The 15,637-nt window shown below is 41.2% G+C and overlaps 2 protein-coding genes across 4 annotated transcripts in view; one reads left to right on the forward strand and one right to left on the reverse strand.

The window, feature by feature from the left end:
* The window catches only part of cebpz (CCAAT enhancer binding protein zeta), a 36,864-nt gene extending 23,489 nt beyond the window's left edge, over positions 1-13,375 (reverse strand). Inside the window, exons 1-3 of the mRNA XM_070889270.1 lie at positions 13,218-13,375; positions 7,710-9,229; positions 847-1,078 (exon numbers count right to left, since the gene is read on the reverse strand). Coding sequence (XP_070745371.1) covers positions 847-1,078; positions 7,710-9,229; positions 13,218-13,355 — 1,890 coding nt within the window. The 5' untranslated portion in view covers positions 13,356-13,375. The remainder of the gene's footprint in view (positions 1-846; positions 1,079-7,709; positions 9,230-13,217) is intronic.
* Positions 13,376-13,651: 276 nt separating this feature from the next.
* The window catches only part of ndufaf7 (NADH:ubiquinone oxidoreductase complex assembly factor 7), a 49,961-nt gene continuing 47,975 nt past the window's right edge, over positions 13,652-15,637 (forward strand). For all 3 annotated transcript variants that reach the window (XM_070889274.1, XM_070889275.1, XM_070889276.1), the window contains exons 1-3: positions 13,652-13,804; positions 14,298-14,473; positions 14,693-14,773. In XM_070889274.1, coding sequence (XP_070745375.1) covers positions 13,729-13,804; positions 14,298-14,473; positions 14,693-14,773 — 333 coding nt within the window. In that variant the 5' untranslated portion in view covers positions 13,652-13,728. The remainder of the gene's footprint in view (positions 13,805-14,297; positions 14,474-14,692; positions 14,774-15,637) is intronic.

Here is a 15,637-nt window from a genome sequence, read left to right on the forward strand (position 1 = left end):
AATGATTCAACCATATCAATTGTAAAATGTAATATCTGCAGCAACTAAAGACGGCTGCTACAAATGCTATCAATAATTTTCTCCCCTTCTCTCCTCTCCTGAAGGTGCCAACTCAAGTTGGGTTATGGATCTATAGGGGGGCAGCAGCTTCCAGCATTTCATTCAAGTGGCCATTCTTAGTTCAGGACATGAGAGAGAGAGAGAGAGAGAGAGAGAGAGAGTGTGTGTGTTGATGAGACACCACAGCCTCGCCAATCTGGTTCTCATCCAATATCCCTGCATTTTTCACTGGAATTATTTGATAGCAATCAAGCATCCCAGCGGAGATCAACTAACTCAATCCAGTACAGGAATCCTACCTGAGACTTTTTATACTTCGTGCATTAAACCTGTAGACTATTGGGAAGCATACCATTAACTTTTAAAATACATTAAACCATATGCTAAGTGAGGGCCTAATTAAAATACTCATGCAGATTAGACTAGGATTTTCAGAATTAACAATGTGTTAACTATCTCCAAGAGTGATTTGATATTTTTCAATCTCTATTGGAACCTCTGCTTGCTAACATACCAATACACCTGAATTCTTCGGTTTTCAGATAAAATCTTAATCACAAGCACTTTTAATTTTATTTTCATTAACAATCCAATGCACTTAAATCTGCAATTGACTTATAAAACCTTGCTCTACTCTTGGGTTACTTGACATAAAGCTCATTCCAACTCCCACAAAAGGTAATGCTGGATAAGTCCGTAACAAGGGCCGTGAACAATGTATTTTATATCAAAGGGAAAAACAATAAAATGGAACACAATGGATTGGTGAAATAATGAAAGCAATACCCCATGTTCTTGTAACAGGACTCGTATGCCTGGCTTCAGTTTCAAAATCTCAGAAATAAGATAGAGAGCTCCACAGATAAATGCTGGCGTCTGGCCACAAGAGGCCTGCAAGATCCGTTTTATGAATGCCTTAACACGACGAAGGACTACATCAGACTTCAAAGACTTGTACAGCAAATTTAGAAACATGGATTGCTTGGAACACTGTGCCAGTCCCGGATCCAACAATTTCCTGCATATAAAAAAGACATGATTTTTTTTTTACACCAGGTTTAGAAATATATAAACGCTTGTCTCATACACATTGACATCATGGAAGAGGCACAGAAGAACATTTAGCCTCTTTGTGGCAACAGTGCTAGCTCCACACCAGAACTATCTACAATAAATCATCTTTGTTCATACCTTAATGTGTTTATAGAATCATAGAATAGTACAGCACAGAAGGAAACCATTCGGCTCATCGAGTCTGCGCCGGCTGTTTTGAAGAGCAATCCAGTCAGTTCCCCGCCCCTCCCACCCTTTCCTATAATTTTTTCTCCTTCGACTATTTATCCAATTTAGAAGGCTACTATTGAATCTGCATCCGCCACTATCAGGCAGTACATTCCAAATCCTAACCACTTGTTGTGTGAAAATGTTTTTCCTCATGTCGCTTCTGGTTCTTTTGCCAATCACCTTAAATCGGTGCCCTCTCGTTATCGGCCCTTCAGCCACTGGAAACAGTTTCTCTTTATTTACTCTATCTAAATCCTTCATGATTTTAAACACCTCTATCAAATCTTCTCTTAGCCCTCTCTGCTCCAAGGAGAACAACCCCTGCATCCCAGAGTACTTAAGGAGGTGGCCTTGGAAATAGCGGATGCATTGACAGTCATTTTCCAACATTCCATAGACTCTGGATCAGTTCCTATGGAGGAGGGTAGCCAATGTAACCCCACTTCTTAAAAAAAGGAGGGCGAGAGAAAACAGGGAATTATAGACCAGTCAGCCTGACATCAGTAGTGGGTAAAATGATGGAATCAATTATTAAGGATGTCATAGCAGCGTATTTGGAAAGAGGTGACATGATAAGTCCAAGTCAGCATGGATTTGTGAAAGGGAAATAATGCTTGACAAATCTTCTGGAATTTTTTGAGGATGTTTCCAGTAGAGTGGACAAGGGAAAACCAGTTGATGTGGTGTATTTGGACTTTCAGAAAGCTTTCGACAAGGTCCCACACAAGAGATTAATGTGCAAAGTTAAAGCACATAGGATTGGGGGTAGCATGCTGACATGGATTGAGAACTGGTTGTCAGACAGGAAGCAAAGAGTAGGAGTAAATGGGTACTTTTCAGAATGGCAGGCAATGACTAGTGGGGTACCGCAAGGTTCTGTGCTGGGGCCCCAGCTGTTTACATTGTACATTAATGATTTAGACGAGGGGATCAAATGTAGTATCTCCAAATATGCGCATGACACTAAGTTGGGTGGCAGTGTGAGCTGCGAGGAGGTTGCTATGAGGCTGCAGAGTGACTTGGATAGGGCAAATGCATGGCAGATGAAGTATAATGTGGATAAATGTGAGGTTATCCACTTTGGTGGTAAAAACAGAGAGACAGACTATTATTTGAATGGTGACAGATTAGGAAAAGGGGAGATGCAACGAGACCTGGGTGTCATGGTACATCAGTCATTGAAGGTACAGCAGGCGGTTAAGAAAACAAATGACATGTTGGCCTTCATAGCGAGGGGATTTGAGTACAGGGGCAGGGAGGTGTTACTACAGTTGTACAGGGCCTTGGTGAGGCCACACCTGGAGTATTGTGTACAGTTTTGGTCTCCTAACTGGAGGAAGGACATGCTTGCTATTGAGGGAGTGCAGCGAAGGTTCACCAGACTGATTTCTGGGATGGCAGGACTGACATATCAAAAAAGACTGGATCAACTGGACTTGCATTCACTGGAGTTCAGAAGAATGAGAGGGGATCTCATAGAAACATTTAAAATTCTGACGGGTTTAGACAAGTTAGATGCAGGAAGAATGCTCCCAATGTTGGGGGAAGTCCAGAACCAGGGGTCACAGTCTAAGGATAAGGGGTAAGCTATTTAGGACCGATTTGAAGAGAAACTTCTTCACCCAGAGAGTGGTGAACCTGTGGAATTCTCTACCACAGAAAGTTGAGGCCAATTCACTAAATATATTCAAAAAGGAGTTAGATGTAGTCCTTACTACTAGGGGGATCAAGGGGTATGGCAAGTAAGCAGGAATGGGGGACTGAAGTTGCATGGTCAGCCATGAACTCATTGAATGGCAGTGCAGGCTCAAAGGACCGAATGGCCTACTCCTGCACCTATTTTCTATGTTTCAATGTTTCTCTAATCTATCCACGTAACTGTAATCCCTCATCCCTGGAACCATGCTGGTAAATCTCTTCTGTAACCTCTCCGAAGCCTCCGCATCCTTCCTAAAGTGTGGTGCCCAGAATTGGACACAATACTCCAGCTGGGGGCGAACTAGTGTTTTATATCGGTTTAGCATAACTTCCTGGCTTTTGTATTCTATCTCTCTATTTATAAAGCCCAGGATCCCATATGCTTAATTGTTTTTTTAACCTGCCCTGCCACCTTCAAAGATTTGTGCACATGCACCCCCAGGTGTCTCTATTCTGATCAAATTTCCTCTTCAATGTTGTGATACCTCTGTTTTAAAAGACTCGTGTTGACATATTCCAAATTCTATTCACCAGTTGTGAAAGAGTTTTCTAGCCTCACTTTGTAGTTGTAATACTAATCCTAAAGTTATGCCCATTTGTTATTGATTCACCAGTGAAAATATCTCTCTATCTACTCACCCAAAGGCTTCCAAAATTTTGAACACACTCACACGTTGACCCAAAGTGCCAAATGATGATACAATATGCATCATCACAAGATAACCAATTCTGAACCAAAGCCGACCTCTGGCTTTATTGAAGCAAGAAACAAGACAGAATTTACAGAACCCAGCAAGTTGTACTGGTTTTATTTGTACTACGTTGCCCAATTTATTTTGGAACTCAAGATTATCACATTAGTAGAATTCACTTGTTGACTGCATAAATACCGAAACTGAATTAAAGTTAAAGAAAGCAGATGATGTAGAAAGACCTTGTTCCACATTATGGTAGGATGTCATTTTATGTCTGTGACTTACTGCAGTGCATTTCTGATCTCAACTAAGCTTGGGAAGCCAGAATATCGCTGATCAGGAAAATTAAAATGGAAAGTGAGCTGATGCTTGAAACATTAAATTTTTGCTGATCATATTGATAGGATAGCAACTTAGGCAAAGAACATAGAGCAGATACGAATCTTATCTGCCTCATACATATGGTACCCCAAAATAGTAAGAATGAGAATTACTCAAAATAAGTATAAGCTATGATAGAGAGAAAATATAGTAAATGTTGAACAAAATGTATTTAGCTAGAGAACAAAAATTACTGAGATAAAAGGTTTGATTAAATTTTTTGTCTATATTTTCCAAAGCATGTCAGTGCACTTTTCACACAACCACCATATACACAAGTTCAGATAACTCAGTTACCAAACTCTAGATCATAAAGGTCCTTTGAACTCCAGCAGGGTTCATCCTTCCAAAATGAATGAAATCAGCACATGATGTTAGGATGTGGGAGAAAACAGCAGACTGCTGGAACTACGCAGTACATGTCACACTGGTACAGGACCTCCTGGCTATATGGCAATGGAAAATCAATCAATCAATGCCGTACACAATAGAAATCAACCGTCACAGGTTACATAGAATGTACAGCATAGAAACAGGCCACTCGGCCCAACTGATCCATGCCAGTTTTTATATTCCACATGAGCCAGCCTAACTCTGTTAGCTTCAGAGATCAAATGGGATCATGTAATCTACTCCTCTCAGTACACACACAGTTTAGAAGATTGGTGGAAATGTAACATTCTTAACTCATTTTAAGAATTCAAATGAACTCTCCATAATACATAGAATAAATCAATGGGGAATAAAAACATTTAAGTTGGGTGGAAAATTCTGTGACTACCAAAAGATCCAAACAGAATTATTAGATGCATTATTGTGACCAGACATAAATAAAAGCCTCACTAATTCCAGAATAATACATTTCCAAAAGATGTATTAGCTCATTCTCTTTTTGTAATGAAAATTTAACTAAAAAACAATTCTCTCTCTACCTTGGAGAGAGGATTCATTTGGTCTCTCTTTCTTGCTTTTCTCACTATTGTGTTTTACACTGGTGATATATACTAACATTGGACTTAACTGGTTTTGGCAAAGGGTATCAACAACAATAACTTGTATTTATATTGTACCTTTAATGTAGTGAAATGTCCCAAGGCGCTTCACAGAAGTATTGATATAAACAATTTGACACTGAGCCGCCCAAGTATAAATTAGCGCAGGTGACCAAAGATGTATGTTTTAAGGAGCATTTTGAAGGAGGAAAGAGAGGCGGAGAGGTTTAGGCAGTAAGTTCCAGAGCTTGGGGCCTAGGCAACAGAAGGCAGCGCCATGAATGGTTGAGTGATTATAATCAGGGGTACTCAAGAGGGCACAAGGAGGATGAGAATTTTGAAATTGAGGCATTGCTTAACCGGAAGCCAATGTAGGTCAGCGAGCACAGGGGTGATGGGTGAGTGGGACTTGGTGAGAGTTAGGACACAGGCAGCCAAGTTTTGTATCACCTCTAGTTTACGTAGGTTAGAATGTGGGAGGCTAGACAGGAGCGCGTTGGAATAGTCAAGTCTAGAGGTAACAAAGGCATGGATGAGGGCTTCAGCAGCGGATGTGCTGCTGAAGCCCTCATCAAATCTCACACTAATTTCACCCCAGAACATTTACTACAAAATCAATTTCAATGCTTCAAAAGAATCAAAGAAAGATATCATCTATTGACAGATATTAGAAGTTAGATTGTATGTAAAACTCGCTTATAAATGATAGAAAATGGCCGTATAACATAAAATGGGTTTTAAATTGGAGAAAGGCTGAGAAGCAAAGCTTGAGATAACAAAGAACATCAGGTTCTGCTAAGCTCGATATACCTCATCAGTAGAAAGGCAGTATATCTTGAGAATGTTTCGGCTGATGGGAGGTACGGAGATTAATGGGACTGCCTAGGAGATGGAACGTACCCTTTTCAAGGTTTCAAAGCTCGGACATTGAAAACATGATATACCAGGACGCATTTTACTAGTTTGCCACGTTGGCACAAAAACGGTACAAAGAAAGCAACTCTTCTACTCAGAAGGCAGTGCAAATCAAGGAAGAAAAAATCTTCAGAAGGAAAAGAAGATAAGGAGTCAGTACTGCGGTCAGCTCAAGAGGATGCTATCGAGAATCCGGCTGTGACCATCATTTGTTAAGTATTACTTTTTGTAACAGAACATAATTTACTTGATATATCTGTTGTTTTTACTCAATATACCTGTATTAAAACCATGTGTTATAATCTGAACAAGAGTCTCTTAGTTTGAATTAAATATAAACCCTGAGAATAGTTGAATTGCTATAATTAGCAAAGTGACAAAAAGCTGCTAAGTAGTTAAAAACTACATACTTATACATAAAATAGATTGCATACTAATAATTGGTCATTTAAACAAAACAACTATAATGTGGCCATTTTACATCATTCTTCATTTTGAACATTCCTGTATATTTGAATTATGTCAGAAACAACTACGACTTGATGACAGCGAACTGGCAATATTTGCCTTTGAAACATAGAAAATAGGTGCAGGAGTGGGCCATTCGGCCCTGACCGCAATTTCAGAATTTAGTGCATGCGCAGCCTAGAGCAGAAATCCCGAAGTTGCGGTCTGTCATTCACTGCTCCTCCACAAACTACCCCCCAGAGTTGGCAATCAGTGTAATCTCTCAAATCAAAGAAACTGATGAAAACTTTGGCTCTTCCGCGGTAATACCACAGTAAAATAACCCCATTAAAAGTTAGAGCCTTTTGGATTAGGTATAACTGTGGTTTTAACAGCATATTGACTGCTAACAAAGTTTATGGCTCTGAAAAACTAATTTTAATTTTGTGCAATGTCAAATTTAGCCATTTTAACAAAAATTAAAATTGTGTGTTGATTTCAATTACGCGACGGAAAAGCCGAATATTGCGTCACAGAGGTAGCAAGATCTTTTTGAGAAGCTTACTTTAAGACTTTGCTTCACCGCTGAATGCAAATTACGGGCCTATATATTGTATTACTTAGATGGCGGGAAGTTAAAAATAAATCAGTGAGTTATGTATGATTAATTTTATGTTCATTAAGTTGACAGATGTTACGGTTAGCAAATAGAGCACTTCATCTAAAGTCACTATGGCTCTTCCAGATCAGATGTGGCCGGGGGGGGGGGGGGGGGGGGAGCATACAGAAAGACCCTTTTATTCTTTCTTACTCTCCTTCAACCTCAGTCTCAGAAGAACGCCCTTACTCCAGCAGCTGGCATATCCATTTATCACATCAGCTATCCTTGTGCATTCCAAAGTGGAAAGAGGAAGAATATACAAGGAATAAACTTATAATGTGGGACAGATACAAAAAGGTATAGGTTAATAATCATTATAGACTCTAACTACTGGAAACAGTCTGTCCTATCAATCCAATCAATTATTTCATAATTTTAAACATAATGTATGTTATTCTAAGGAAAAAAAGCCCCAATTTTTCAGGGCTTTCTTCATATTTGTGTATCAGGCAGAATTCTAGCAAATCTACACTGTATCTTCTCTAAAGTCATGAGATTTTCAAAAACTTCATACTGTAGGTTTCAAGTCAAAATTATTGCATAGAAGAGGCAATACCACACACAAGTAAATATTACCTGTAGAGTGCTACATAATATCGATTGGATATGGCTTGTTGCGAGTCCATCACCTGATATAGTAACATTAGTGCCTGGACACTTGTGGTGAAGTTCACAACATGTACAACCCTGAACAAAGTATCCATTTGTCCCATTATCTTTTCATCGTCCGTCTTGGAATAAGGAAAAGCTCGATTGACACCCGACAGCAATGCACTTAGCATTTTAGAGTCTAGTTCTGCCTTTTTAACATAGGCATGGAAAAATGAAAAGTAAACAGCTATTAGTTTTCCAGCAAGATCACTCTCTTCATGGCTCAAGACCATTTGGTTGAGAAAGCAAATGGCATAGTACTGGGCTTTCGGATTGATGTTAGGCCTGTACAAAAGTCGCTCAACTTCATAGCACACAACAGTTTTCATATTGGGATGCTTATGGAGCAAAGTTTCCAAAAGATAAGAGGCTTTTGTGGCCAATTTATATTGTGGGTCTCCTAACTTATTCACTAACTGGATCAGCAGGGCTTTCTCTTGTTCTGGCTTATTGCAGAGCATCTCATGGACTGTTGCCAAGGCACGAGCTTTTGTTGCCTGCACAGTGTCATGGGACAAAGTTTCTAATGCCTGCACAAACTCTGCAAAATGATGCTTTAACAGGTGTTCAAAGTACCACAATATTAGGCGCTTGTCTCGGGCATCCCTGTTCCCACTGGCAAGCTCCTCCAGGTTTTTAAAGGGATGTTGGGAAAAAGTTCGTAATTTCCGATTGTCTGGGAGCAGGTCAGACATTAGTAGTTCGGTTAAAGTATTCAAAGCCATTAAGCATTGCCGCCGACTTCCCTTCTTCTTTATTTGGTTGACTAATGCCTCCACAAAGTGTAGAGTATGCACTGGAGCATCCTGCACCAGAAGTGTCATAGCTGCCATTCTGTCTGCTAACGTGCCTGTTGTGACAACAGTTTTCATCCATGTTGAGTTTGTTCCTTTTTGCATATTTTTCTTACTCCTGTAAAGATTGGTCTCATGCTCATACAGCTGTTTAGCTAGATTTCTATACTGTGAGACGAATGGTTCATCTTGCAGCTCAGAGCTGTGCTCACTGGTATACCCCGCATCGTACCACTTTCCTCCTGGCTTTATCAATATGTATGGTTTGGGCTGAAATTCAAAGCTGAGCTGTTGCTTAGCTTTCTTGCCCAGTAATCCAGATGTACTAGATACTTCGTTATCTTGAATGCGCTTTTTCTTTCCATCCTTGCCAGGCAACTCCTTTTTATCACCTTTTCCATCTTGGAATTTCTCTTTCAGTCCCTCATTTTTATTCTTGTCTACTTTCTCTTTCTCCTTTTTTACCTGTTTTTCCTTTTTAGCGTGCTCTTCATCATTTTCCTCCAGCAGAATTTTGGAGTATTTGCTTATACCTATTTTAGTGATGAAAGCTTGTAATTCACCTTCTTTCAGATCATCTATTGCAGTTTTTTTTCCACCGTCAACTAGATCTTCATTCTCATTCAAGGAAGACAGCATTACATAGTCAGCCTGTAGAGAAAAATATATTATGGTTACATAGAAAAGGCAATACCACACAGAGTGAAGTATTTTACTTCAACCAGGTTCTACTATCCTGGCACAATTACGTGAATAGTAATATTTATAACAAAATTGTTACTTTAAGGCAGAAATACTGGGATTAAAATACACGCAACGCAAACAATTTGCATTTCTGTAGCACCTTTCATGTAGTAAAACACCACAAGGTGCTTCATAGGAGCATTATCAGACAAAATTTGACACCGAGCAACATAAGGAGACATTAAGACAGGTGACCAAAGAGCTTGGTCAAAGAGGGAGGTTTTAAGGACCGTCTTAAAGAAGAAAGAGTTACAGAGATGGAGAGGTTCAAGGAGGGAATTCCAGAGCTTACGGTTTAAACAGTTGAAGGCATGACTGCTAATGGAGGGGTGAAAGAAATCAGGGAAGCACAAAAGGCCAAAATTGGAGGAACGTAGAGTTTTCTGAGGGTTGTAGGGCTGGAGAAGGCCATGAAGTGATTTGAACACCAGAAACTACAAAAAAATCAAGAAGATTGCACATCTTTTGTATACACAGGAGTGTTATAGCTTTGTAAAACTGTTTCACAGCATTTTTTTTTCAGTAAAGTCTGTCATTTTGAATCAATTGGCTGAGCAGACTCCAGCTGGGTGTTCCAGCCATCTGCAATCTGACCTATTTCCCACAGAGCAGAGCAATGGTTTCAGTATTGCATTGATCAGTGTACTTGTATCAAAGACAGCATAGAGGCAGTTGGCACTGGCTAGGTAGAGTACCACAATTTAAAAAAGCCTTCAGGAGGCATGATAGCACATACGAATTTAGTGAACAAAATTTCAGAATACTATTCCTTCAACTATATATAATCTATTAATTACAATATAATACAGTATAGTTAACATTGAACTGCACAAAAATAAAATATTCTTCTTAAAAGATAAAGGAGCAATCCGAAACTTATTTGAGGAATGGGGACAATACAGATCAGCAAGGACAACTGATAGGCAAATGGGACTTGATAGGGTTAGACGAAGAAGGGTGGGGGGAGACTTGGTGGAGCATAAATACCAACTTAGACCTGTTGGGCAAATGGCCTGTTTCTCTACTGTAAATAACTGTTGGCTAAAAAAAAAGTTAAATCCCAGTCTTTTCATTTACTAGGCATACTATCTTAAAACACCACAAGTTGAGAGGCTGTAGCTATAGATTCCTGATGACCTGGGAACAGCTTCGGTCTTAAAGGAGTTGCAATTTCCTCCAGTCAAACATTGGAAAAACTGAAGCCATTGTTTTAAGCTCTTACAACAAACTCTGTACCTTTAATACTGACTTCACCGCCATCCCTGACCATTGTCCCAGAATGTCCACATCCCCAATGTCCTATTTCACCCCAAGTTCAGCTTCCAACTCATTTCCTTGCCATCACAAAGACCATCAGCTTCCACCTCCACAACACTGCTTGCCTCCACTCCTATCTCATCCCATTTGCTGCTGGAACCATCATCCATGCCATTGCCACCTCCAGACAAGATCCCAATATTCTCTTGACCAGGATCGCATCCTCCAGCCCCCTACCCTCAATAAACTACTGCTTATCCAAATTCTGCTGCTCGTATCTTATCCCAAACCAAGTCCCACATGCCTATTACCTGCCCTTGCTGATCAATATTGTCCCCCACCCCCTCAAATGTAAAATTTCCAACCTGGTGTTTAAATCCTTTCATGGTCTCGCTTCCCTTCCATCTCCAATCTCTTCCAGTCCTAGTAACCCCCCACAAAACTCTCCACTCTTCCGACTACAGCCTCTTGTGATTCCCTTTCTCCTCACCACTGATGGCCATGTCTTCAGCTGCCTGGGTGCCACGCTCCAAAATTTCCTCCCTCAACCAGTTATCTCCTTCAAGACCTCTCCCCAGCCATGCTCAGCTTTGGTCAGATGGTTGGAAATTTTACCAGGGAGCACTCCTGGACCTGATGAGCACTGTTTGTATACTCAGGTCCAGTAATGAATAGGGTAACTGAGGGTGGACACTCCAGCTACCTGCCCTCAAGAGAGCTGCCACACACCAAAGTGATACCAGAGGATATGAACACATTTGCTTGGAGCTTCCTACCACCGGTGGGCATTCAGGAGGATGCTCATGAGAGTTTGGTGCGACTGATCGATTCAAAATATGTGCCTGGGAAATAGACAAAAAGAAAAAGACTTGCATTTATATAGCAGCTTTCACGACCACGAGACGTCCCAAAATGCTTTACAGCCAATGAGGTCATTTTTTTTTTGCAGTGTAATCACTGTTGTAATGTTGGAAATTCAGTAGCCAATTTGCCCACAGCAAGCTCTGACAAACAGCAATGTGATAATGACCAGATAATCTGTTTTTTGGGGGATAAATATTGGCCAGGACACCGTAGATAACCCCCCCCTGCTCTTGGCCATGGGATCTTTTACATCCACCCGAGAGCAGTCAGGGTCTAGCTTTAACGTCTCATCCGAAAGATGGCACCTCCGACAGAGCAGCGTTCTCCCTCAGCACTACACTGGGAGTTTCAGTCTGGATGTTTGTGTTCAAGTCTCTGGAGTGGGGCTTAGAAACATAGAAAATAGGTGAAGTAGGCCATTCGGCCCTTCGAGCCTGCACCACCATTCAATATGATCATGGCTGATCATGCAATTTCACTACCCCATTCCTGCTTTCTCTCCATACTCCTTGATCCCTTTAGCCGTAAGGGTCACATCTAACTCCCTTTTGAATATATCGAACGAACTAGCCTCAACAACTTTCTGTGGTAGAGAATTCCACAGGTTCACAATTCTCAGTGAAGTTTCTCCTCATCTCAGTCCTAAATGGCTTACCCCTTATCCTAAGACTGTGACCCCTGATTCTGGACTTCCCCAACATCAGGAACATTCTTCCTGCATCTAACCTGTCCAATCCCGTCAGAATTTCATATGTTTCTATGAGATCCCCTCTCATTCTTCTAAATTCCAGTGAATTTAAGCCTAGTCGATCCAGTCTTTCTTCATATGTCAGTCCTGCCACACCAGGAATCAGTCTGGTGAACCTTCACTGCACTCCCTCAATAGCAAGAATGTCCTTCCTCAGATTAGGAGACCAAAACTGTACACAATATTCAAGGTGTGGCCTCACCAAGGCCCTGTACAACTGCAGTAAGACCTCCCTGCTCCTATACTCAAATCCTCTCGCTAAGAAAACCAACATACCATTTGCCACCTTCACCACCTGTTGTACCTGCATGCCAACCTTCAATGACTGATGTACCATGACACCCAAGTCTCATTGCACCTCCCCTTTTCCTAATCTGTCACCATTCAGATAATATTCTGCCTTCCTGTTTTTGCCACCAAAGTGGAGAACCTCACATTTATCCACATTATACTGCATCTGCCATGCATTTGCCCACTCACCTAACCTGTCCAAGTCACCCTGCAGCCCCTTAGCATCTTCCTCACAGCTCACACTGCCACTCAACTTAGTATCATCTGCAAACTTGGAGATATTACATTCAATTCCTTCATCTAAATCATTAATGTATATTGTAAATAGCTGGGATCCCAGCACTGAACCTTGCGGTACCCTGCTAGTCACTTCCTGCTATTCTGAAAAGGACTCATTTATTCCCACTCCAAAGATCTGACTAATTTCAAGTGATGTAATGACATCGCCTTGTGCTCCTTGAACCCACAACCTTCCGACTCAGAGAGGCGAGGGTGCTACCCACTGAACCACACGTTATAAAAGTGCCTGGTGCGGCGCTGGAACTGACAGAACTCAAGTCTCCCTTCCTCTGCCCAGCTCACTGTCGACCCAGCAGCTCATCATCCCACGTGTGTAGAGGGCCGCCGCCGCCGCCTCCTCCTCCATCTCCAGTGCCAGACAGCGAACTGGAGCCTCGCCCGGTTGCCAACGTGTGTCGCATTCCTTTCTTCCCTCTGTTCCTGCCTCTCTTGTACCTTGGTCCCTCCGAGCCGCAGCACCTCGCCCAACGTGAACCCATCGTCCGTGCCCTCATCCTCCTTCTCCTCCGACTCCTCGTCACCCTCCGCCTCGAGACCCTCTTCAAAAAGCGGCTCGAGCTCCTCCGCCGCCATCTTGCCAGCTGCTGCGCCGCCAGTACGCGTGCGCAGTTCAAGCTACGCCAGATGGACAAACCCAATAATATATATTTTTTAACAATTAAATTACAACGGATTAACACCAAAACACATCTTGAAGTTTTTACAAGGATTAAATTAAGATTAAATATTGCAATCCTGTTAGTTCCCTAAAATATATCGTTTGTTGGTCTGCCAGAATAGCACTCTTTACCTATCGATTAGGACCCTGGGAGGGGGAGGCTGTGATATGATTGGTTGAGGGCCAAAGGTTGCTCACGTGGGCAGCGAACCCTCTTGACAAGCAGGAGGTAGTAGTGGGGGTCGCTGCGTTTCATTCAGATTAGATGGAGGAATAATTTAATCGAACATGATGAGTTTCCTTCTAGGATTAAAGTGTTTATGCAGCCGAATTTCCCACGATTTTTCTAGAAAAGGCTCTGCAGGTATTTATTGTGGAGTGAAGCGCCAGGTTGCAGAGTTGCCCAAGTGTCAGTCATTAGTCTTTCTGCTTTAAGCGTGACTTATCCTGAATCTTGTATTGCTTTTCAAATAAATAACTCCACGTGTTTAATTACAATCTTACTGCTTGTATCTATCATTCTGATTATTTCCTGGTCGTGGAAAGCTCTGGATATATGTCTATTAAAAGGAGGGCAGTTGATTCAATAATTATTTTGCCCTTAACGTTTAGAGTTAGGTTAAGCAGAATATGTCAGTCCTTCCAGTCTCAAAATAAAACGATGCCTTTTCTAGCATTTGAAATAAAGTAAAACTAGTGATGTTCTAGATTCTTCTCCCCATATTTCCCCACATTGTGAGACTCCGATCCTTTTAACATACTGTAAATTGCGGCATAGACTTAAGTTGTCGCATTAATAAAATCTGTGTTGTGTATAACTGGAACGCTGCTTCAATCTCCTGTTCCATTTCTTGCAGTGTGTGGAAGAGTATGTGCAGATCAATGGATGAGGTTATGCTCCAGAACACCAGAAAGTACAAAAGAAAGTGACCATGATAGTCTGATGCTGAAGCATCTGATTTCAAAAATAAAGTCAACGGGCCCAATCTCAGTAGCAGAATATATGAGGGAAGTTTTAACCAATCCTTTCACAGTACGTAATTCATCATTGACTGTTAAAAATTGCTACCTTTGGAATAGACTGATATTTTAATTGTTAATTTAGACCTATATTTATAGTTGCTGATCAATGTTCTGCTCCTATAACTAACATACCGTATATGTCTGTTTTTAAAAAAACCTTAATTATGTAAATCAGCAAAGTGTTTTAATGGGCATTGTTAATTGAGATTATTGGTGTAATCTTTTCCAGGGATATTATTGCCACAGAGATGTTCTAGGAGCACAAGGAGACTTCATTACATCACCTGAAATTAGTCAGATCTTTGGAGAGGTAAGTCTATAAGTGTGCTGTGTAACTTGTTATAAGAACATAAGAAATAGGAGCAGGAGTAGGCCATGTGGCCTCTCGACCCTGCTCTGCCATTCAATAAGATCATGGCTGATCTGATCATGGACTCAGCTCCACTTCACTGCCCACTCCCCATAACTCTTTACTCCCTTATTGCTCAAGAATCTGTCTATCTCCACCTTAAATATATTCAATGAGCCAGCCTCTACAGCTCTCTGGGGCAGAGAATTCCATTGATTTACAGCCCTTTAAGAGAAGAAATTCCTCCTCATCTCAGTTTTAAATGTGCGGCCCCTTATTCCTAGGCTATGTCCCCTAGTTTTAGTTTCCCCTAAGAGTGGAAATATCCTCTCTGTATCCACCTTGTCGATCCCCCTCATTATCTTATAAGTTTCAATAAGATCACCTCTCATTCTTCTGAACTCCAATGTGTATAAGCACAACCTACTCAACCTATCCTCATAAGTCAACCCCCTCACCTCCGGAATCAACCTAGTGAAGCTTCTCTGAACAGCCTCCAATGCAAGTATATCCTTCCTTGAATACGGAGACCAGAACTGTACGCAGTACTCTTGGTGTGGCCTCACCAATACCCTGTACAGTTGTAGCAGGACTTTTCTGCTTTTATACTCTATCCCCCTTGCAATAAAGGCCAACATTCTATTTGCCTTCCTGATTACTCGCTGTACCTGGACATTAACTTTTTGTGTTTCATGCACAAGAACCCCCAGGTCTCTCTGTACTGCAGCACTTTGTATTTTTTTCTCCATTTAAATTATAATTTGCTTTTCTATTATTTCTGCCAAAGTGGATAACTTCATATTTTCGCCAAATTTTTGCCTACTC

The sequence above is a fragment of the Pristiophorus japonicus genome, chromosome 9 (assembly GCF_044704955.1).
Source record: "Pristiophorus japonicus isolate sPriJap1 chromosome 9, sPriJap1.hap1, whole genome shotgun sequence".
Classification (NCBI taxonomy): domain Eukaryota; kingdom Metazoa; phylum Chordata; class Chondrichthyes; family Pristiophoridae; genus Pristiophorus; species Pristiophorus japonicus.